The 22520-nt window shown below is 37.0% G+C and overlaps 1 protein-coding gene across 2 annotated transcripts in view; it reads left to right on the top strand.

The window, feature by feature from the left end:
- ARHGEF12 (Rho guanine nucleotide exchange factor 12) overlaps positions 1-22520 on the top strand; it is a 165268-nt gene that overhangs the window by 106552 nt on the left and 36196 nt on the right. For both annotated transcript variants that reach the window (XM_065945620.1, XM_065945619.1), the window contains 10 exons: positions 12097-12171; positions 14276-14368; positions 15955-16065; positions 16346-16444; positions 19085-19127; positions 19418-19523; positions 19954-20091; positions 20742-20774; positions 21091-21205; positions 21846-21951. In XM_065945620.1, the coding sequence (XP_065801692.1) occupies positions 12097-12171; positions 14276-14368; positions 15955-16065; positions 16346-16444; positions 19085-19127; positions 19418-19523; positions 19954-20091; positions 20742-20774; positions 21091-21205; positions 21846-21951 (919 nt within the window). The remainder of the gene's footprint in view (positions 1-12096; positions 12172-14275; positions 14369-15954; positions 16066-16345; positions 16445-19084; positions 19128-19417; positions 19524-19953; positions 20092-20741; positions 20775-21090; positions 21206-21845; positions 21952-22520) is intronic.

The following is a 22520-nucleotide window of genomic DNA, read 5'->3' as shown; positions in this document are numbered from 1 at the left end:
TAAGCCACAGTCATTCAGGGTATCTTGATCCTTAGCCCCAGTGACTCAGTTCCTTGTGCAAGGAAAATTTGAGGATATTTTTATTTTGAAATATATTAATAGGAGTTTTATGATTAGGTAGGCTAATTGTCTTGATGAAAGATTTCAGTTTTGCCTCAAGAAAAGAATTACAGTAGCTTACATTTATTGAGCATATGTATTAATACCATCAGCTATAATAGGTGTTATACATTTTTTATCTTAGTTAATTCTCAGAACAGCCTAATGAAGTAGTACTATTGTTATTACTTAAACAAAAGAAAAAACTGAGTCCAAAGCGAGTTAGCTAACTTGCCAGACTCAGCTAGTAAGTGATTGCCTCTACCTAATTTCAAAATACCAGCGCTCAAAGGCTCCAAGGTCTGAAAATGCATAACATTTTGGGAGAGCAGTGAAAATTTTACAGGTGTATTAAGATTATATTAATAGATAAAATGGCTGGAGTTGATCTTACAAGCAAAGTCGAGTTCAAGTTATAACTTGTTCTAGCAGTTCTGCTTCTGGGAATCCTCAGATTTCTTCTCTTTGATTTAGTGCTGCATCTCCTCTCTGTTTTCATGGCTTATCCTCCCATTAGATGTTTCTAGTAGGAGATGTTTCTAAGTTTAGATGTTTCTAAACTTGCTCTCAAGTTTCTTGAGAGCAACGCACCCATCATATTTGACTTTATATCTACAAAGACAGTGAGATTGTAGGAATTCAGAACAAGTGATGCAAATGAAAATTTTGAATTTTATCTTATTTACAGAAATGTTAACCATAAAATCTGTGGCTTAGAAATATCACTTTATGAAATACAGAGTGAATTGGCAAGTGTAGAAACAGACATTCCAGTGAATTCAGACAGTTCGACATGTGTTTGGTGTTTAATAGGTCTTTGAACAAGAGTGAATGAGTAGAGTGTGGGCTGTATCTTGCATGCAGAAGAGAGGCACAGCCAGAAACATGTCAGTGTCAAAAATGAAGTAAATAGACAGGGAGATCAGTAAGAAAAGAAGACTGCTTGGCTTAAGAGGAACTTGACAAATGTGTGTTAAATGGCTGATAAATTGTCACCATTTATTGAATACCTAGTTTATGATAGTAGTTGTACCTAATGCTTTGCAGTTACTCTTTTTAACTCTCATAGTAATCTTAAAGAAGCAAATGTCACCATTCCATAGATGAGGCAGTTGAGGTCAAATAAGTGGATGATGTAGAAATCCACGTGAGAGACAGTACAGTGAAGACTAGGTATTCACTGAATACATAACAAACTCATGTCATGCCTGCAGGTGTCTTTTTGAAGCTAGAGATTTGCTGCTTTTATCTTATGGATTTCAATGTTTGTTTCAGTTGTACTGTATTGAGATTGTAGGAACCAATTATTGCCTTACGTTTTTTCCATTTTCTGCTCCTTTTTATAAAATAATCTCTTTACGGTATTTGTGATATCATTAGCATTGTGAAATTCCCTACTCTTGCTCACCTCAGAGAAGGCTTTAAAGAATGCTCACATGCCCATGGATGTACTTCTCATGGGAGAAGCTCAGTTCAGTTCAGTCGCGCAGTCGACTGACTGACTCTTTGTGACCCCGTGGACTGCAGCACGTCAGGCTCGCCTGTCCATCACTGACTCCCAGAGTTTGCTCAGACTCCTGTCCATCAAGTTGGTGATGTCATCCAACCATCTCATCCTCTATCATCCCCTTATCCTCCTGCCTTCGATCTTTCCCAACATCAGGTCCTTTTCTAATGAGTCAGTTCTTCACATCAGGTGGCCAAAGTATTGGAGCTTCAGCTTCAGCATCAGTCCTTCCAGTGAATATTCAGGACTGATTTCCTTTGATCACAAGTTTTCATCTAAAAACTTAGAGCATTTGCCTCTTTGATTTTCATTTTGCAGCTGACGTTTAATTTAAAAATTACTTTGAGGAATTTCTCTGGTAATCCAGTGGCTAAGAATCCATCTTCCAATGCAAGGGACACAGGTTTCATCCCTGGTCCAGGAACTAAGATCCCACATGCTGCAAGGCAATTAAACCCATGTGCCTCAACTACTGAGCCCATACTCTAGAGCACTCGTGCCACAGCTACTGAGCCCCCACACTACAACTGCTGAAGCCTGTGTGCCTAGAACCCATGCTTCACAAGAGAAGCCACTGCAATGAGAAGCCTGTTCACCTCAGTTAGAGAGAAGCCCCCACACACAACTAGAGAAAGCCCATGAGCAGCAACAAAGACCTAGTGCAGCCAAAAGTAAATAAATAATTTTAAAAATAAGTTATTTTGAAAAATTCCTAACTTACTCAAAAACAGACTGAGATAATAAACTCCTGCATGTACCTAATCACCCAGCTCAGAGTCATCAATAAGTGCTTAAACTTATATTTGTCTGTATTCCTACATTCCTTGTACTCTCCAGATCCTGGATATTTTAAAGTAAATCTAAGATATTATTTCATTAACATGCATCTTTGGAAGGAAAAAAAGACTTAAAAAGTTAGAGCCATAGAAGCATTATCAGATCTTCATTAATATCTTCTTAATATGCAATGTGATTAGCCTAATAGTCTTATAATAATCTTTTTACAGTAGGTTTATTTGAGTCAGGATCCAGTCAACAGCTTCAGTCTTTGGTTGATAAGTCTCTTAATTTATGATAGTTCCCTCCTCTTTTTTTCTTCTTACTGTTTTTTTTTTGTTAAGCTGGTTCATATGTCCAATAGAACTACCCACATTCTAATTGTATTTTCATGGAGAGGTGTTAAGCATGTTCCTCTGGTATGTATTTCCTGAAAATTGATAGTAAGATATAGAGTCTTGAAAAGATTAAGGATTGAGGGTTGTTGTTTGGCAAGAACAATTCATGGGTGGTACTGTGTATATCCTGTTACATCACATTAGGAGGAGAATGTCTAGTTGTCTTTTTATAATTGTTAAGTTTGTATAAGGTATGCAGATTCTGTCAGCATAATTCCTTCCTTATAAATTTCTCCACTAAGTTTTTATCTAATGTTTTTACTTCCATTGATAGCAAAAATGCCTGCATCTATTATTTTTTTTTTTTTTTTTTTTTTTTTTTTTTTTTTTTAATATTATTTTATTAGTTGGAGGCCAATCACTTTACAACATTTCAGTGGGTTTTGTCATACATTGACATGAATCAGCCATATAGTTACATGTATTCCCCATCCCGATCCCCCCTCCCACCTCCCTCCCCACCCGACTCCTCAGGGTCCTCCCAGTGCACCAGGCCCGAGCACCTGACTCATGTATCCCACCTGGGCTGGTGGTCCGTTTCACCATAGATAATATACATGCTGTTCTTTCAAAACATCCCACCCTCACGTTCTCCCCCAGAGTTCAAAAGTCTGTTCTGTATTTCTGTGTCTCTTTTTCTGTTTTGCATATAGGGTTATCGCCACCATCTATCTAAATTCCGTATATATGTGTTAGTATACTGTAATGTTCTTTATCTTTCTGACTTACTTCACTCTGTATAATGGGCTCCAGTTTCATCCATCTCATTAGAACTGATTCAAATGAATTCTTTTTAACGGCTGAGTAATATTCCATGGTGTATATGTACCACAGCTTCCTTATCCATTCATCTGCTGATGGGCATCTAGGTTGCTTCCATGTCCTGGCTATTATAAACAGTGCTGCGATGAACATTGGGGTGCACGTGTCTCTTTCAGATCTGGTTTCCTCAGTGTGTATGCCCAGAAGTGGTATTGCTGGGTCATATGGCAGTTCTATTTCCAGTTTTTTAAGAAATCTCCACACTGTTTTCCATAGTGGCTGTACTAGTTTGCATTCCCACCAACAGTGTAAGAGGGTTCCCTTTTCTCCACACCCTCTCCAGCATTTATTGCTTGTAGACTTTTGGATAGCAGCCATCCTGACTGGCGTGTAATGGTACCTCATTGTGGTTTTGATTTGCATTTCTCTGATGATGAGTGATGTTGAGCATCTTTTCATGTGTTTGTTAGCCATCTGTATGTCTTCTTTGGAGAAATGTCTGTTTAGTTCTTTGGCCCATTTTTTGATTGGGTCGTTTATTTTTCTGGAATTGAGCTTCAGGAGTTGCTTGTATATTTTTGAGATTAATCCTTTGTCTGTTTCCTCATTTGTTATTATTTTCTCCCAATCTGAGGGCTGTCTTTTCACCTTACTTATAGTTTCCTTTGTTGTGCAAAAGCTTTTAATTTTCATTAAGTCCCATTTGTTTATTTTTGCTTTTATTTCCAATATTCTGGGAGGTGGGTCATAGAAGATCTTGCTGTGATTTATGTCGGAGAGTGTTTTGCCTATGTTCTCCTCTAGGAGTTTTATAGTTTCTGGTCTTACATTTAGATCTTTAATCCATTTTGAGTTTATTTTTGTGTATGGTGTTAGGAAGTGTTCTAGTTTCATTCTTTTACAAGTGGTTAACCAGTTTTCCCAGCACCACTTGTTAAAGAGATTGTCTTTTTTCCATTGTATATCCTTGCCTCCTTTGTCAAAGATAAGCTGTCCATAGGTTCGTGGATTTATCTCTGGGCTTTCTATTCTGTTCCATTGATCTATATTTCTGTCTTTGTGCCAGTACCATACTGTCTTGATGACTGTGGCTTTGTAGTAGAGTCTGAAGTCAGGCAGGTTGATTCCTCCAGTTCCATTCTTCTTTCTCAAGATTACTTTGGCTATTCGAGGTTTTTTGTATTTCCATACAAATTGTGAAATTATTTGTTCTAATTCTGTGAAAAATACCGTTGGTAGCTTGATAGGGATTGCATTGAATCTATAGATTGCTTTGGGTAGAATAGCCATTTTGACAATATTGATTCTTCCAATCCATGAACACGGTATGTTTCTCCAACTGTTTGTGTCCTCTTTGATTTCTTTCATCAGTGTTTTATAGTTTTCTATGTATAGGTCTTTTGTTTCTTTAGGTAGATATACTCCTAAGTATTTTATTCTTTTTGTTGCAATGGTGAATGGTATTGTTTCCTTAATTTCTCTTTCTGTTTTTTCATTGTTAGTGTATAGGAATGCAAGGGATTTCTGTGTGTTAATTTTATATCCTGCAACTTTACTATATTCATTAATTAGCTCTAGTAATTTTCTGGTAGAGTCTTTAGGGTTTTCTATGTAGAGGATCATGTCATCTGCAAACAGCGAGAGTTTCACTTCTTCTTTTCCTATCTGGATTCCTTTTATGTCTTTTTCTGCTCTGATTGCTGTGGCCAAAACTTCCAACACTATGTTGAATAGTAGTGGTGAGAGTGGGCATCCTTGTCTTGTTCCTGATTTCAGAGGAAATGCTTTCAATTTTTCACCATTGAGGGTGATGCTTGCTGTGGGTTTGTCATATATAGCTTTTATTATGTTGAGGTATGTTCCTTCTATTCCTGCTTTCTGGAGAGTTTTAATCATAAATGAGTGTTGAATTTTGTCAAAGGCTTTCTCTGCATCTATTGAGATAATCATATGGTTTTTATCTTTCAATTTGTTAATGTGGTGTATTACGTTGATCGATTTGCGGATATTAAAGAATCCTTGCATTCCTGGGATAAAGCCCACTTGGTCATGGTGTATGATTTTTTTAATATGTTGTTGGATTCTGTTTGCTAGAATTTTGTTAAGGATTTTTGCATCTATGTTCATCAGTGATATTGGCCTGTAGTTTTCTTTTTTTGTGGCATCTTTGTCTGGTTTTGGAATTAGGGTGATGGTGGCCTCATAGAATGAGTTTGGAAGTTTACCTTCTTCTGCAATTTTCTGGAAGAGTTTGAGTAAGATAGGTGTTAGCTCTTCTCTAAATTTTTGGTAGAATTCAGCTGTGAAGCCATCTGGTCCTGGGCTTTTGTTTGCTGGAAGATTTCTGATTACAGTTTCGATTTCCTTGCTTGTGATGGCTCTGTTAAGATCTTCTATTTCTTCCTGGTTCAGTTTTGGAAAGTTATACTTTTCTAAGAATTTGTCCATTTCATCCAAGTTGTCCATTTTATTGGCATAGAGCTGCTGGTAGTAGTCTCTTATGATCCTTTGTATTTCAGTGTTGTCTGTTGTGATCTCACCCTTTTCATTTCTTATTTTGTTAATTTGGTTCTTCTCTCTTTGTTTCTTAATGAGTCTTGCTAATGGTTTGTCAATTTTGTTTATTTTTTCAAAAAACCAGCTTTTAGCTTTGTTGATTTTTGCTATGGTCTCTTTAGTTTCTTTTGCATTTATTTCTGCCCTAATTTTTAAGATTTCTTTCCTTCTGCTAACCCTGGGGTTCTTCATTTCTTCCTTCTCTAATTGTTTTAGGTGTAGAGTTAGGTTATTTATTTGGCTTTTTTCTTGTTTCTTGATGTGTGCCTGTAATGCTATGAACCTTCCCCTTAGCACTGCTTTTACAGTGTCCCATAGGTTTTGGGTTGTTGTGTTTTCATTTTCATTTATTTCTATGCACATTTTGATTTCTTTTTTGATTTCTTCTATGATTTGTTGGTTATTCAGAAGCGTGTTATTTAGCCTCCATATGTTGGAATTTTTAACAATTTTTTTCCTGTAATTGAGATCTAATCTTACTGCACTGTGGTCAGAAAAGATGACTGGAATGATTTCAATTTTTTTGAATTTTCCAAGACCAGATTTATGGCCCAGGATGTGATCTATTCTGGAGAAGGTTCCGTGTGCACTTGAGAAAAAGGTGAAGTTGATTGTTTTGGGGTGAAATGTCCTATAGATATCAATTAGGTCTAGCTGGTCCATTGTATCATTTAAGGTTTGTGTTTCCTTGTTGATTTTCTGTTTAGTTGATCTATCCATGGTTGTGAGTGGGGTATTAAAGTCTCCCACTATTATTGTGTTACTATTAATTTCCTCTTTCATACTCGTTAGTGTTTGCCGTACATATTGCGGTGCTCCTATGTTGGGTGCATATATATTTATAATTGTTATATCTTCTTCTTGGATTGATCCTTTGATCATTATGTAGTGACCTTCTTTGTCTCTTTTCACATCCTTTATTTGAAAGTCTATTTTATCTGATATGAGTATTGCGACTCCTGCTTTCTTTTGGTCTCCGTTTGCGTGAAATATTTTTTTCCAGCCCTTCACTTTGAGTCTGTATGTGTCCCTTGTTTTGAGGTGGGTCTCTTGTAGACAGCATATATAGGGGTCTTGTTTTTGTATCCATTCAGCCAATCTTTGTCTTTTGGTTGGGGCATTCAACCCATTTACATTTAAGGTAATTATTGATAGGTGTGGTCCCGTTGTCATTTACTTTGTTGTTTTGGGTTCACGTTTATACAACCTTTCTGCATTTCCTGTCTAGAGAAGATCCTTTAGCATTTGTTGAAGAGCTGGTTTGGTGGTGCTGAATTCTCTCAGCTTTTGCTTGTCTGTAAAGCTTTTGAATTCTCCTTCATATCTGAATGAGATCCTTGCTGGGTACAGTAATCTAGGTTGTAGGTTATTCTCTTTCATTACTTTCAGTATGTCCTGCCATTCCCTTCTGGCCTGGAGGGTTTCTATTGATAGATCAGCTGTTATCCTTATAGGAATCCCTTTGTGTGTTATTTGTTGTTTCTCCCTTGCTGCTTTTAGTATTTGTTCTTTGTGTTTGATCTTTGTTAATTTGATTAATATGTGTCTTGGGGTGTTTCGCCTTGGGTTTATCCTGTTTGGGACTCTCTGGGTTTCTTGGACTTGGGTGGCTATTTCCTTCCCCATTTTAGGGAAGTTTTCAGCTATTATCTCCTCGAGTATTTTCTCATGGCCTTTCTTTTTGTCTTCTTCTTCTGGAACTCCTATGATTCGAATGTTGGGGCGTTTCACATTGTCCCAGAGGTCCCTGAGGTTGTCCTCATTTCTTTTGATCCTTTTTTCTTTTTTCCTCTCTGCTTCATTTATTTCCACCATTTTATCTTCTACCTCACTTATTCTATCTTCTGTCTCCGTTATTCTACTCTTGGTTCCCTCCAGAGTGTTTTTGATCTCATTCATTGCATTATTCATTTTCAATTGACTCTTTTTTATTTCTTCTAGATCTTTATTAAACATTTCTTGCATCTTTTCAATCTTTGTCTCCAGGCTATTTATCTGTACCTCCATTTTGCTTTCAAGATTTTGGATCATTTTTATTATCATTATTCTAAATTCTTTTTCAGGTAGATTCCCTATCTCCTCCTCTTTTGTTTGACTTGGTGGGCCCTTTTCATGTTCCTTTACCTGTTGGGTATTTCTCTGCCTTTTCATCTTGTTTAGATTGCTGTGTCTGGAGTGGGCTTTCTGTATTCTGGAGGTCTGTGGTTCCTTTTTATTGTGGAGGTTTTACCCAGTGGGTGGGGTTAGACGATTGGCTTGTCAAGGTTTCCTGATTAGCGAAGCTTGCGTCAGTGTTCTGGTGTGCGGATCTTGATTTCTTCTCTTTGGATAGCAATGGAGTGCCCAGTAATGAGTTTTGAGATGGGTCTATGTGTTAGGTGTGACCTTGGGCAGTCTGTATGTTGACGTTCAGGGCAATGTTCCTGCGTTGCTGGAGAATTTGCGTGGTATGTCGTGCTCTAGAACTTATTGGCTCTTGGGTGGTGGTTGGTTTCGTTGCAGGTATGGAGGCTTTTGTAGGGTCACTTATTACTTAAAGATTCATGTAGTCAGGAGTTTTCTGGTGTTCTCAGGTTTTGGGCTTAAGTCTCCTGCTTCTGGATTTCAGTTTTATTCTTCCTATAGTCTCAGGACTTCTCCAACTATACAGCACTGATAATAAAACTTCTATGTTAATGGTGGAAAGTTTCTCCCCCGTTAGGGATACCCAGAGAGGTTCACCGAGTTACATGGAGAAGAGGAGAGGGAGGAGGGAGATAGAGATGGGCAGGAGGAGAAAGAGGGGGACTCAAGAGGAGAGAGACAGATCTACGAAGTTGTCTGATCCCAGAGTGTTCTCCGTAGCCCAGACACCCACAAAGATTCACAGAATTGGATTGGGAAGAGAAGGGGGAAGGAGGAAATAGAGGTGTTCTGAGGTAGAAAACAGAGTCAAGATTGGGAGAGAATAATCAACACACTCGTGAATAAAAATGGGAGCTGAATATTGGATTCTTAAATGTTCACAATTTATATCATATACTGAAAAACAAAAATTAAAAATCTAGAGTAGAGGTTAGACTCTTAAAAATACTATATTAAAAACAAAAACCAAAACACACAAAAGAAATTTTAGAAATATATATGAAGTTTGGTATAAAAATAGGGCTTCTCTTCTTTTTTTTTTTTTTTTTTTTTTTTCTTCCCTTTCTCTTTCTTCTGTAAGGTTATAGTGGATTGAAAATGAAAATTAAGGCGTAGTAAAAGGAGTGCTAGAGGGCTTTAAAAGAAATAAGAGAAAAAGAAAAAGAAAATAGAAGAGAAGAAAAAAGAAAAGAAAAAAAGAAGAAAAAAAAAAAAAAAAGAAAAAAGAATGAGAAAAAAAATTGTTTTGCGTAATTAAAAAAAATCGTAAAAATCTATGAAAATGAAAGTTAAGGAGTAATGGGGGAGTAATAAGGAATTTTTAAAGGAAAATAAAAGAGAACCAAGAAAAAAGAAAGAAAAAAAATTTTTTTTTTCCTTACTTAAAAAAAAAAAAAAAAAAAAAAAAAGAAAAAGAAAAAATATATCTAGGAGTTTCCCTGGAGCTGTTGCGGTCAGTGTGGGTTCGGCTCAGCTTCAGATAGCTCCTCGTTCCAGCTTACACTTCTCGATATCTACAGGCCCTTCCGGTGTAGTCAGTCCGTGGTTTCTTCAGGGATTTTAATCTGTTACACCGGTCCCTTTGTTTATTTGGGTTCTGTTGCCGGTCTCTCTTCCGCGCCTAATTTCCGCCCTGACACACGGGGCGGAGGTGGATTCTTATTCAGGTAGCTAGTTCCGTCGCGCTGCGGCGAGGGGCTGTGCGGGGAGGGACCGGCGCTCCCGGGAGAGGCTTGCGCTCTTTTCTCGATCTGCGCTGCTCAGGCTCCGGGCTGCTCCGTCTGAAGCGCGCGCCACGCTGCGCGCGGCTCCAGCCCTCGGGCGATTCACAAAAGCGCGGCACACAAAGCCGGCCCGCGCTCCGTCCCCACGCCGCCCGAGCGGCCCAGGCAGCCAGGCGCTTGACGGGCGCTCTCTCCCCGGGTGCGGCGCGTCCTCTGCCCCGCGCGGTCCCAGTCTCAGTCCCCGCCGGCGCCAGTCGGGAGCGCGCGCCCTCTGCCCTCCGTGTCCCCAGCCGCAGTTCCCGCCCGCGCCGGTCAGGCGCCCGCGCCCTCCGTCTCGCCGCGACCCTCCCGGCGGGCTTCGGCCGCCCAGAATCTCGGTCCCTTTGTTCTGCGAACGGCCGGCAGTGTGTTCGGGCCGGTTAATTTTCTGTCTCTTTTGCTGTCCCACAGTTCAAGTTGGCAACTCACAAAAGCTCCCTCTGATTGTCCTCAGGGTGCTCAGGCCCGGATCCAGCCCCAAGTAATGCCGCCCGCCCCTCTCCGTTCCGTCCCCACTTGCTGGTGGCGGATGCGGGCGTCTGGGGTACTTTTCTGCTGGGAGTTGCTTTTAGGCTCTTAATCTGTGGGTTTTATTTATTGTATCCCTCCCATTCAGATTCAAACTCTTGAGATTCCAACACTTCCCCCAGGCCCGCCAGAGCGAGGGTTTCCCGGTGTCTGGGAACGTCCTCTATTAAGTCCCTTCCCGGGACGGATCTCCGTCCTTAGCTCTTTTGTTTCGCTTTTTATCTTTTATATTTTGTCCTACCTCCTTTCGAAGACAATGGGCTGCTTTTCTGGGCGCCTGATGACCTCAGCTAGCGATCAGAAGTTGTTTTGTGAAGTTTGCTCTGCGTTCAGTTATTTTTTTGATGAATTTCTAGGAGAGAAAGTGGTCTCTCCGTCCTACTCCTCCGCCATCTTGGCTCCTCCCCCTGCATCTATTATTTAATAAGGGATTTCAAAATGATATAATTTTGTCATTCTTCCTGTATTCATTAGATGAAATTATTTTATAAAGAATTTTTCCTTCTAGCTTTTAAGTTACTGTAAAGTATAGCTTATACAGGAAATTCAGGGTAAATATTTGATTATTTTCCCTTACGTATCTGTTTTCAGAAGAGTTGGTGCCCTGACATAATCCGAAGGTCACTAAATGTGGGGATGTTTGCACACATGTGTGTAGATGTGTAATATTTTGAATTCATAGATTTTTGACCTGTTTCTTATTGCATTTCAGTCCATTACAATCATTTTTCTTTGTGATACTTATTAAATTGTTCCTTTTGAGGGGACTAGTGTGCTCCTTCTCAAGTTGTTTTCTGTGTTCCTTTGACATGACTCCCCAGTAACATAGGTTTCTTTCTTTTTGGTGTGATAAGATTATTCTAGCTTGATCTGTCCTACCTCTTAACCCAGAGTCATCCATTTCTCCCAGGTGGGGCTTATATTTGAAATTACTGTTCTATCTTATATACATTATATATACAGATAGCATATATCTTCTATATAGGCATTCACACAAAAATTTCTTGCATCTCATTTTCAGCTGCTCTGAAGAATGGCTCCCATTGCTTGGAGTGTTCCTTATCCTCCGGAATTGAAGCTTTGTGTATCATATAGTGTATATTTTACATTAGGTCATCCCAAACATACCATGTAAATTTTATAAGAATCCATAAATCAGTTTATATAAAGTAGTAACAGAAAAATAGAAACTCATTTTCCTTCATATAAATAGGCTAGAATGCTTTTAACTTGGATAGAAAGAATAGTTTGGGACAGAGGGATTTAGAGGAAGTAGAGTTTGATTTTGACTTAATGAGCTTGAAATATGTAATATATCTGATTAGAATTATTTGGTAGAAATTAACCCTCAAGCCTGAAGATGAAATTATTTTATCAACATAAGACTTAAAAGCCTAAGAGAATAAATGACTTGCCAAAGTCAGATAAAAAGTAGCAGACCCAAGTATTATATGAAAGATATTTAGTAGTTTCAAACACAGATGTGACATTCAGAACATTATTCTTTCACATTGCTTTTTCTTATCTCCTTTGGTGGGCCTGTTGAACACGTCATTTTTTGTTTTTTTTTTATTTTCATTAGAGTCCCAAGAGTGGCTTCAAAGAGAGGATTTATCTAGAGGAAAACCCAGAGAAAAGTGAAGCAATTCAGGACACTGTGAGTATGAAATCAATGAAATGATAGTGACTTTTCTTATACTTAAATGACAGACATAACTGATGTGTGTATGTGTGTGTGTATTTTTTTTTTAATTTGGAGAAAAAACTTAAATTTATTAAAGGAACTTAATAAAGATTGGAAAATAGAGAGCTACTCCATAGTTAGTATTATTATGTGGTTAAATTTTTTATAGTAAAATACAAATAACATAAAATATACTATTTTAACCATCTTTAAGTTCATTGTCATTAAGTTAGATTCACATCATTATGCAACTATCAGCACATCTGTCTAAAATTTTTTCACCTTCCCCAACTGAAACTTGGTGTCCACTAAACACTAACTTCCATTATTTTCTTTCTCCAGCCCTGGCAAACACCATTCTAGTTTCTATCCCTTCGACTCTGACTAGGAACTGCGTAATAAGTAGAATATATGATATTTGTCCTTTTGTGGCCAGCTTATTTCACTGAGCATCATTCTTCAAGTTTGATGAGTGATTTAGCGTGTATCAGAGTTCCCTCGCTTTTAAGGCTGAGTAATAATCTATGTATGTATTTATTTACCGCATTTGGTTTGTCCATGCCTTCATCAGTGAAAACTTGGGTTGATTCCACCTCTGGCTGTCAGGAATAATGCTACTCTGAACATGCATGTATAAATACCCGTTTAAGTTCTTCCTTCAGTTCTTTTGAGTATATAATCAGAAATGGAGTTGCTAGATCTTGTAAATCCCTAACTGATTATTTTTAGCATTTTGATTTTATTTTTTAAAATTAGGACTTGTAAGTTTTATAGTAAAATATTTAATAGCATATTATGATTTGTCTATTGTTAGCAACATAAGGACTATTGAAAAATCAGAAACCTCAAGTCTGCTGTAAAATGAAAAATTGTCTCACTAATACTCTATAAAGAAATAAAATTTCTGCTTCACCTGATTTTTTAAAAAATATTATTAAAGCCTTGTGGTTTAAAAAGCAAGACTACAGAAAGGCAGAATCAAGTTTAGGCAATGCAAATACTTAAGAGTTGCAACACACTTAAGGAAGAAAAACTGCAGCTATGTGTTTATTAGTCACTTAATTTCTAGCTTGTGGGTCCATGTACGTAGTTTCAGCTGTAACTGCTGTGCCGATAACTCCCACGTCACCATAGCCTCACTCTCTTTGCTCAACCCCAGATCCTACAGCACTCAACTGCTGTCAGGTTTGAGCCAAACTCATTTTTTCTTCATATTTGTTCCAAATTTACTATTTCTCTTAGTACTATATGGTCTTTCATTTCTGTATTTGTGGTATGCAGATATCCCATACTTTTTGCATTATGCACTACTAATGTTCCAACATTCCCCTTTTCATGCTAAATCCAAATTTTTAAGTGAACTGACACATGGATGATCTATTGCATAGGAGTGAGGGCTGCCAGCCTACAATTTATTTTTACAATCTTGTTACCATCGTTTCTATAGCAGTGTTTGTGTGATTACTTGAACATTTTATTGCATTATGCCAATGATTTTCAACCAGGAATGATTTTGTCCCTCAGGGCTCATTTGGCAAGGTCTGGACACATTTTTGATTGTCATGACTGGGAGGCTGCTCCTGGCATCTAGTGGGTGGGCAGTGGCCAAGTATGCTGCTCCTTATTCTACAGTGCATAGGACAGCCCCCACAACAAAGAATCGTCTGGCCCAAAATGTCAACAGTACCATTTTTCCTTTGTCCTGTTGCCTTCATTCACTGTTAAAAATTGTAGCTGTTTGTGTAAGCCAGCTTAATTTCTTTCTGTAACAAGGTCCAGATATATATGAAACAATAAGTGAAGCCTAAAGAGAGGGATTAGAACCAGATAAGCAAAGGTGTATTAAGCAGAGGATGTTTATTATCTCTAGGGGAAATGTTTTCTCCCCCTCCCCCTGACCAAGAAACAATCAATACTGGAAAATTTGAGAACCACTTTGAAAATAAAGTACCTAAAGAAAAGGAAAAGAAATACAGTCAGTTTAGTGAACCACGTCTTTTTGATAGTTTGGCTTTATTCCATCTCTGAAATTGACCACCAGGCAATTTTTCCGTTCCTTCTCTATGAATGTTTCCAGGACACTCAGTCACTTGTTGGGAGTCCCTCTACCCGTGTGGCACCTCATATTATTGGAGCAGAGGATGATGACTTTGGTAGTGAACATGAACAGGTGATGACTTTTTCTTTGTAAAAAACAAATGATTAATTTTCTAAAATGTTTGATTTATTGCGAAAATGAACAGTTTCTGGAGATTGAAATTATAAGGATTTGAAGCTCAAGTCTTAGAACTAAGATTAATTGGTTAATTGTTTGGGTTAATTGCTTATTTTAGCTTTGACCAATAGAAATGGCCTTGCTCTTGAAGCTGATAAGAAGTCATTGATTTTTACCTAAGTATTTTATCTTGGGAGAAGGGGGATGTTCTTATAATTTTTTTTTTAATTTTCAAATTCTGGTTGTTTATTGATGGTATATAGGAATGTGATTGGCTTTATTCTTGTCCTTTTTAGTAAGCTCACGTGATCTTTTAGTAAACTCACTACTTCAAAAAGGTTTTTAAAATAACTTTTTAAGATTTTTCTATGTAAATAACTGTAACAGTTTTTATTTTCTTGTTTCCCAGCATTTATCTTTTATTTCTTGTTATTACCTTTATTGCGCTAGTTAGGATTTCCAGTCTGAGGCTGAATCACTGTGGTGAGACAGGGCATCCTGGCCTTATTCTCAATCTTAGGAAGAATGCATTCAGTCATTTATTATTAATATGATGTTAGCCATAGGTTTTTGTAGATGCTTTTTTTTTAATTGAGGAAGTTTCCTTCTATTTTTAGTTTGATAGGAGTTTTATCATGAATAGATGTTGAATTTTGTTGAATGACTGAGATCATCATATGTTGTTATTAAATTTACATTACATTAATGTAATTTACGTGTAACTAAATATAATGGTAAATTACATTAATTGATGTTATTAGCATTTGAAAACAGCTATTCCTGTTTCATTCCTGGGAGAAACCCCAGTTAGTCATAATATATTTTCCTTTTTCCAATATTGTTGGATTCAGTCCTATTATTTTGCTGAGAATTTTTGTGTGTGTGTTTATAGGGAATAGTAGTCTGTAGTTTTCTTTTTTTGTAATATCTTTGGTTTTGATAGTTGGTTGATGCTGAGCTCTTAGAATGAGTTGAGAAGTCTTAGTCCTCTTATATTTTCTGAAAGAGATTGTGCAGAATGGGTGTTACTTGTTTAGATTAACTTACATGATTCTAGGTTAAGGTCAATTCTTGCTGCTTTCTGTGTTCATTGCAGTTTGGAAACATACAAGTATTCTAGGAGTTGTCTTATTTAAAATCGCACAACTCCATTTCCTGCCACCGTCTCTATGATTAGCCTAAAAGGAAGACACCTATTTTGTTATTAGGCAAAAAGCCTCCCTTTACATTTTTAGAAGTGTTATTAACCTGTTTTTTTTCTGTACTGATTTGTAGACCTGTGAGCTCTTTGATAATTATATTCTGGGCTTAACATTCTCTCAGGATGGTCTTTCTTCCAACCTGTTTCCAAGAGAAACTTTTCAGAGGAATAGATTCCATAGCCCATGTTGCTTATAATAAATTCTTGTGAAGTTTTTTTAAACCTTAAAGTTTTTAGGATAGGTCAAAGTGAAATTGGGATAGTCATATTTAACTGAGCTGACATTACATTTTGCATTTATGTGTTGGTGTTACTGATGTATATTTATTTCTTTTTCTAGATCAATGGGCAGTGCAGCTGTTTTCAGAGCATTGAACTGCTAAAATCTCGCCCGGCTCACTTGGCTGTTTTCTTACACCATGTAGTTTCCCAGTTTGACCCTGCAACATTGGTAATATATTTTATGATTTAGCCAGTTTAGAGTTCTTAATTGATTCAAATGCCATGAAACTTCTCAGTTTTAGCAAGATGGGTAGATAGATTTCTGTCACTTTTCTAAATTAATTATGAAAGATGATTAAAATGTTACTAATTTAATTTTTAAAGATTTGGTTATATGGTAATCACTGCATTGTTCATGGTGATCTACTTGTTTCAGACGTTTATACTCAGTGAGGATCTAGCAGATGACATTTTTCATTATTTTTTCCCCATTTCTTTCTCCACTACAGCTCTGTTATCTCTATTCAGACCTATATAAACAGACCAATTCCAAGGAGACCCGTCGTGTCTTCCTTGAGTTTCATCAGTTCTTCCTGGATCGATCTGCCGTAAGTTACCAAGTTAATATTACAATCTTTGCTTCCGTACACTGAATTATTGGCCTCCTAACTTCCAATCTTCCCTCCCGTGTTTTTGGACTTTATTGGGCTTTCTGATGTCTATATTATCTCAATTATTGATTACTCATGACTTATTTTTTATCATTTCTAAGTTAGTTATAGGCATATAAATTCTCACAATAGGTTTTAAGGGATATAAACATATATATATGTTTATATGTATGCATATTTAGGATAAGGGAATGAAAAAGAGAATACAGTATATATGTGTATATATAAATATATATTAAGATCCAAAGGTTAGTACTTGTATAATTGGACTCTGGTTGGCCTCTTTGAAGTTTGGAGGCCCAAGTTTAACTGAAAGGGATGGAAAAGATCTTACTCATATAAATGATGGTACATAATAGTAAGTGTTTTATTTTACCAATAGAAATCTTAATAAGGTTTTTAAACTAATGTGTTTTATTATTAGCCTTGCTCTAGGGTAAATAACAGCCCTTAATACGTCTCTGATAATCATGCTGCATGTCTCAAGTCCTTTCATATTTGCAGTTCTTTTAGTTGACTATTTCACACCTTCTCTCTTTTAAACTCTCCATTAATTCCTCTCTTGTTCTTTTCTCAACTGATGACCTTGCTGTTTTTTTGAGAAATTTAAAGCATACAGAAGATAACTTCTACCAGAGGTATCACCCTACCTCTGTCATATAGTACGCTCAACCCTCTCTCCTGATGATATGTAGGAATTGTTCTGCTTTTAGTTCAAGACCACCTCTTCCCCTATTTATCCAAATTGTGTTTTCTTATACCTACTCAAAGATTCTATTCTAGCAAACGTACCCCTTCTCTCCTGCATCATCAGTTCTTTTGTTTTCTACTGAATTAGTCCTATTAGTATGCAGATATGATTATTTCTCCCATCTTAAACAGACTCACATAGAAACATTTTGGCTCCCCCTCTTCCTCCAGCACTTGCCCTATATTCTTTGTATTTTATTACAAAGCTGCCTCTACACCTACACATGGCTGAATACCGTTACCTTCTCAGTGAGGCCTTCTCTGACCAATTTACTTAAAATTTCATCCCCCTTGCTTTCTGTCACCTTTCCTGTGTTATTTTTGTCCATAGAATTTATATCTTTTTCTTTATTTTATCTGTCTATATTCCTGCTCTTCTGCCCTGATTGTAAGCTCCATTAGGGCAGATAATCTTTTGTTCTGTTTGTTCACTGCTGTTTCCCCAAAACTGAATAGATCCTGACAGTGATCACTCAGATAGTTGCTGAATGGATTAGTTAGGATTCTGATTATAATGCCATTGTTTAAAATATTACACATTATATCTATTAAGATGATTTTCTTCCATGAAGAAATGACAGTATACTGAAGTTTATATGAACTTGATGTTTCTTTAGAGCATTCCATGCTAAGGCACAGAATGTACCTTTAAACCAGGTGATGTCTTATATTTTGCTGCTCTTGGTCTATATAAGCTTATTAACATGAAAGTGTAAGAACCCTGCTAGATTAATTTGCTAGTTATTCTTTTATGCCACAGGTGATATTATTTCATATAAATACCCACATACAGAAATGAACATATATATACTTTTTTGCATTTGTGCTAGAAGTACTTCTGGAAAGTTGGCTTGAGCTACTTTATGGCAACTTCAAATAAAGAGAAAACTTTGAAATCCATTTCTACTGCTCTTCAAATAAATATTAGAGCTTTCTTAATTTTTAGCAGTAACTTATTTTCAGATGTAAAACTTCAGATCTTACATTAATTTTTTTTTTTTAATTATGGAAGGATATGACTTAAGTGGGTGTATAATACAGAGTAAATTTGAAGAACATAATATATTTTCTCCAAATGCAAAATAATTTTTTCTGAGACATTTCCCAAATTAACAGGAGAAAATTATCTGGTAATGGGATCACAAACTGCAGTTATCATGTGAAAAAAGCATAGCTAAGAAGAAGTAAATTATGACACAGTCATCTTATTTCAGTAGTAAAAACTGCAGATGTAAGAACTAGAGATTTAAGACTCCAGAGTTTCAACACTGATATCCAACACTTTCTCGTTGGGAGTATGACTTCTTGTGAGGGTTCTTTAGCTTTATATACCAATATGATTGGGAATATCATGGTCTTCATTGTGAGTGTCTCAAATACAGTGAATAAAGTTGTTATACATGAGTAAGTTTTTCATATGGTAATCTACATATAGTTTAGGTTTTTACCTATATTGATTCAAACAGTGTGTGACTGATTATCTTAACCAGTGATTTTCGAAAGCCCAAACCAATATTTGTTCATTCTAGAAAGCCAAAGCCAACAGGAATAAGTAAGGCACAAAAGCATTCAGTCATCTAGTAAAACGGATTGTAGGTATTTCCTTTATAACATGATCCTCCAGAAAGGGGCTTATTTTCAAGTTCAAACCATAGAATATTCCAAAGCTGGGAAATTTAGATGAGTGGTACCCCAAAAATGAGCTTATACATGAATATGCTTATAAATATAGGTATTCACATTTTTTCTCTATTTCATGTGAGTACTTATATGCATCCTGAAAGACTCTTGGTGCTATTTCACTTTTTGTCTGCATTTTTGTTTTAGCACCTGAAAGTTTCTGTTCCTGATGAAATATCCATAGATCTAGGTAAGTCTGGAGCACCAGTGTGCTAGAGGATCACATCTCTGTAGATAGGTAGCTCGTCACCTCTCTAGAGGTTTTATCTGTTACACCGTGACTAGTAGGTCATATGAATCACAACAGTAAAAGAATCTATAATACATTTAAGAGTAAATGAAATGTGAATTTTGAGATAAAATACTTAAAATATATTGAGTATCTCTTTATCTTACTTCAAGTTAAGTTTACACCAAATAGTGCCAGTTACAATGCACAGAATGTGCACAGAAATCAGGTGATTTCTTGTATTTATTCAGAAAAAAGAAGACCAGAGCTTATTCCTGAGGATCTACATCGCCACTATATCCAAACTATGCAAGAAAGAGTCCACCCAGAAGTTCAGAGGCACTTGGAGGATTTTCGGTAAGCCTCGTGGTCTACAGAAGCTGATATGGTCGTCCTGAATTAATCTTCTTTTTAGGTAGGAAAAGGTTATACATTCCTTGGCATAACATATGGTCTCTATCACTGTTACTAAAACCTAATGAACTTCTGGCGTCAAAAGGTTGGAATGGTACTGAGAATGCATGGTCCCCTTTCCTTATGGGTGGCAAGAATTGAGCTTAGTACCTATCTGTGCCAAATGTGTCCTTCAAGATGTGTCTTCTGTTGAGTGACTTCCTCTAGAATTTTCTTCCTGCAGTGTCCCAGGTGACATGGGCCCCCAAATAGAAAACCATGACATTTTACCGGTTGCTAGAAATTCATAACTATGGAAACTCCGATGAAGCATATCCAGGGGGAGATAGTTTTTCTGTAGGCTACCTCAGGAAGTTTCTTCTATTCCCTTTAGGCAGAAGCGCAGCATGGGGCTGACCTTGGCTGAAAGCGAACTGACGAAACTTGATGTGGAGCGAGACAAGGACCGGTTAACTTTGGAGAAGGAACGGGCATGTGCAGAACAGATTGTTGCCAAAATTGAAGAAGTGTTGTAAGTAATAGAAATACACGTAGAAACGCCCTCTCTACTGAGATGATAATTATGTGTAAAGTACATTTTGAACAAATTTAGAAGGGATGTCAGGTTGTCTGTGTAGAGCTGTTTACCTTGTGATAATACTTGAGAAGCTGGTATCTTAAATTTATGCTGATATTGTAGATGATGTTCTTGTATTTCTTTTTCTGGGTATTGCTAAAATGAGTAACTGTAGAATTTCTAACTGATCAAAAACAGGTTGAATACTTACATTGGCTTTAATTCACAGGCTTTGAAAATATTTCTTGCTATTTTTATAGCATTTATAGCAAGTTGATGACGAAAAAGTGATCCTTTAGGGATCACAATTTTTCTGATATATCATTCCAGGTGACAGAGACTTAGAGTGGGTCCCAAAGCGTTTACTGTGCCTCAGGGGCTTCCCTGGTGGCTCAGATGGTAAAGAATCTGCCTGCAATGGGGAAGACCTAGGTTTGATCCCTGGGTTGGGAAGATCCCCTGGAGAAGGGAATGGCTATTCACTGCAGTATTCTCGCCTGGAGAACTCCATGGACTTGACTCTGTTTTGTTGATCAGTTATCTGAGTTTAGTAACAACTCTTTTATTAAACTGTAATATTTCATTTTAAATGCTTTTATTTTTAGGATGACTGCTCAGGCTGTAGAAGAAGAAAAGAGGTAATGTAACTATTTTTTCCTTGAATTTTAAGGATCAAAAAAAAAAAAGAAACTGTCTTTTCTCCTGTCCTAAATTAAGATTTATTTATTTTAACCTAAAAATATAGACTGTCTCTGGTGGCTTGTATTTTATGTGACTAATATTCTAGTATCTTGAGTAGAATCTTTACTGGTCACAGTGAGTAGATAGCTCTTTATTTTTCACTTGATGAATTCTAAGACTTTCAGCATGGAGGTTTTGGAAGTCATTTGGTGTCTTTATTTACCCACTGTCCCTTCCCATAAGTCTTATTTTACTTAATCCTTTCTCCCTCAGTTCAACAATGCAATATGTTATTCTCATGTACATGAAACATTTGGGAGTAAAAGTGAAAGAACCTCGAAATTTGGAGCACAAGCGGGGTCGGATTGGATTCCTTCCAAAAATCAAGGTAAAACTGGAATAATAATAGTGTGTTCAGGTCACCATGCTTCTTACTCTGACTGCAGGGCTTTCCTTCTTCTTAGTGTTTACTTTTTCAGCAAATTAGTGTGAAGCATGCCAGCAGGAATAAGATACAGTCCCTGTTCTCAAGAAACTCAAAATCCAGTGAGAAATCCAGATGTTCAAACTAATTGTTAGATGATATGAAAAGTGAAAACAGGAGTTTACACAGAGAGCTATCTTCAGCTTAGTTTTGACCCCATGCTTTTCTTTTATGGTTCCTCTCAATGTTTGTAATTATTTATGTTGTTAGATTGTAAAGCTGGATGAAGATAAGGACGTCCTTCATTGTACCCCATCTTTTAGCATAGTGCCTTCAGACATTAGCTTAGCAAATATTATCCAAGAGATGAATAAATTACTTAAAACAAGCTCCCAGTAAATGTGTTATAAAAATACTTTTTACTTTCCAAAATTGTCAGCTCTGAAGGGTTTGAAAAGGCATCTTGATTTTGATGTGTACATAGTGGTGTGTGCCAGCCTCCAAAGACACTGTGTGTTTCTTTCATTTACATGTAGCCAGTTTCTTTCAACTTGACCATCAGAATTGTGCATCTCTTATCTCTTTGATTGTACCTTGATTCTAGCAAAGTATGAAGAAAGATAGGGAAGGCGAAGAAAAAGGGAAGCGAAGAGGATTCACCAGCATCTTGGGACCCCCTAGGAGACCAAGCCGCCATGACAACAGTGCAAGTATGTTGAAGTTTGAAATGCTGCATTCCCACCATTCCATGCCGTCTTTATATCAGAGGCTCTTTTAGCTAGATTGGGTTGCTGAAGAAAGATGTTCTAGAAATGTTTCCACTGAACCTCCATTGTTTCTATTTAGTGTCATTTCTAACTGAACCCCCGGTGTTCAGTTAGACTTGACAGTTGTCATAAGTGTTTAATGGCATTAGAACCATCCCATCAGCTGTTTATAACATAATTTACTTACCTGTTCTGATTTTGTTTGCATTCACTTTCTGATTGTTAAATTTACAAAACAAAATGTACATGAACTTCACCATCATACTTTGTCTTTTTATACATATATGACTCATTTTCTCCATACTTAAACTATTGTCCATCTCTTCATTGTGCTTTCTTTCCTGATGTCCCTCCACCCTCAGGCCTAACGGAGAGTTGCTCTCCTAGAGAGGGCTACAGGAGAAGTAGAGGCAGTGCTATGGGGAGAGAAATTAGGTCCTATAGTGGTCCTCACATTGGGCAGTACCACATTTGAAAATTCTGGCACAGTTGGAACTGGGGACGGGTGTTGT

Source organism: Muntiacus reevesi, chromosome 9, assembly GCF_963930625.1.
Source record: "Muntiacus reevesi chromosome 9, mMunRee1.1, whole genome shotgun sequence".
NCBI lineage: Eukaryota > Metazoa > Chordata > Mammalia > Artiodactyla > Cervidae > Muntiacus > Muntiacus reevesi.
Note: the sequence above shows the minus strand (reverse complement) of the source record. Positions and strands in the feature narration are given on the sequence as shown.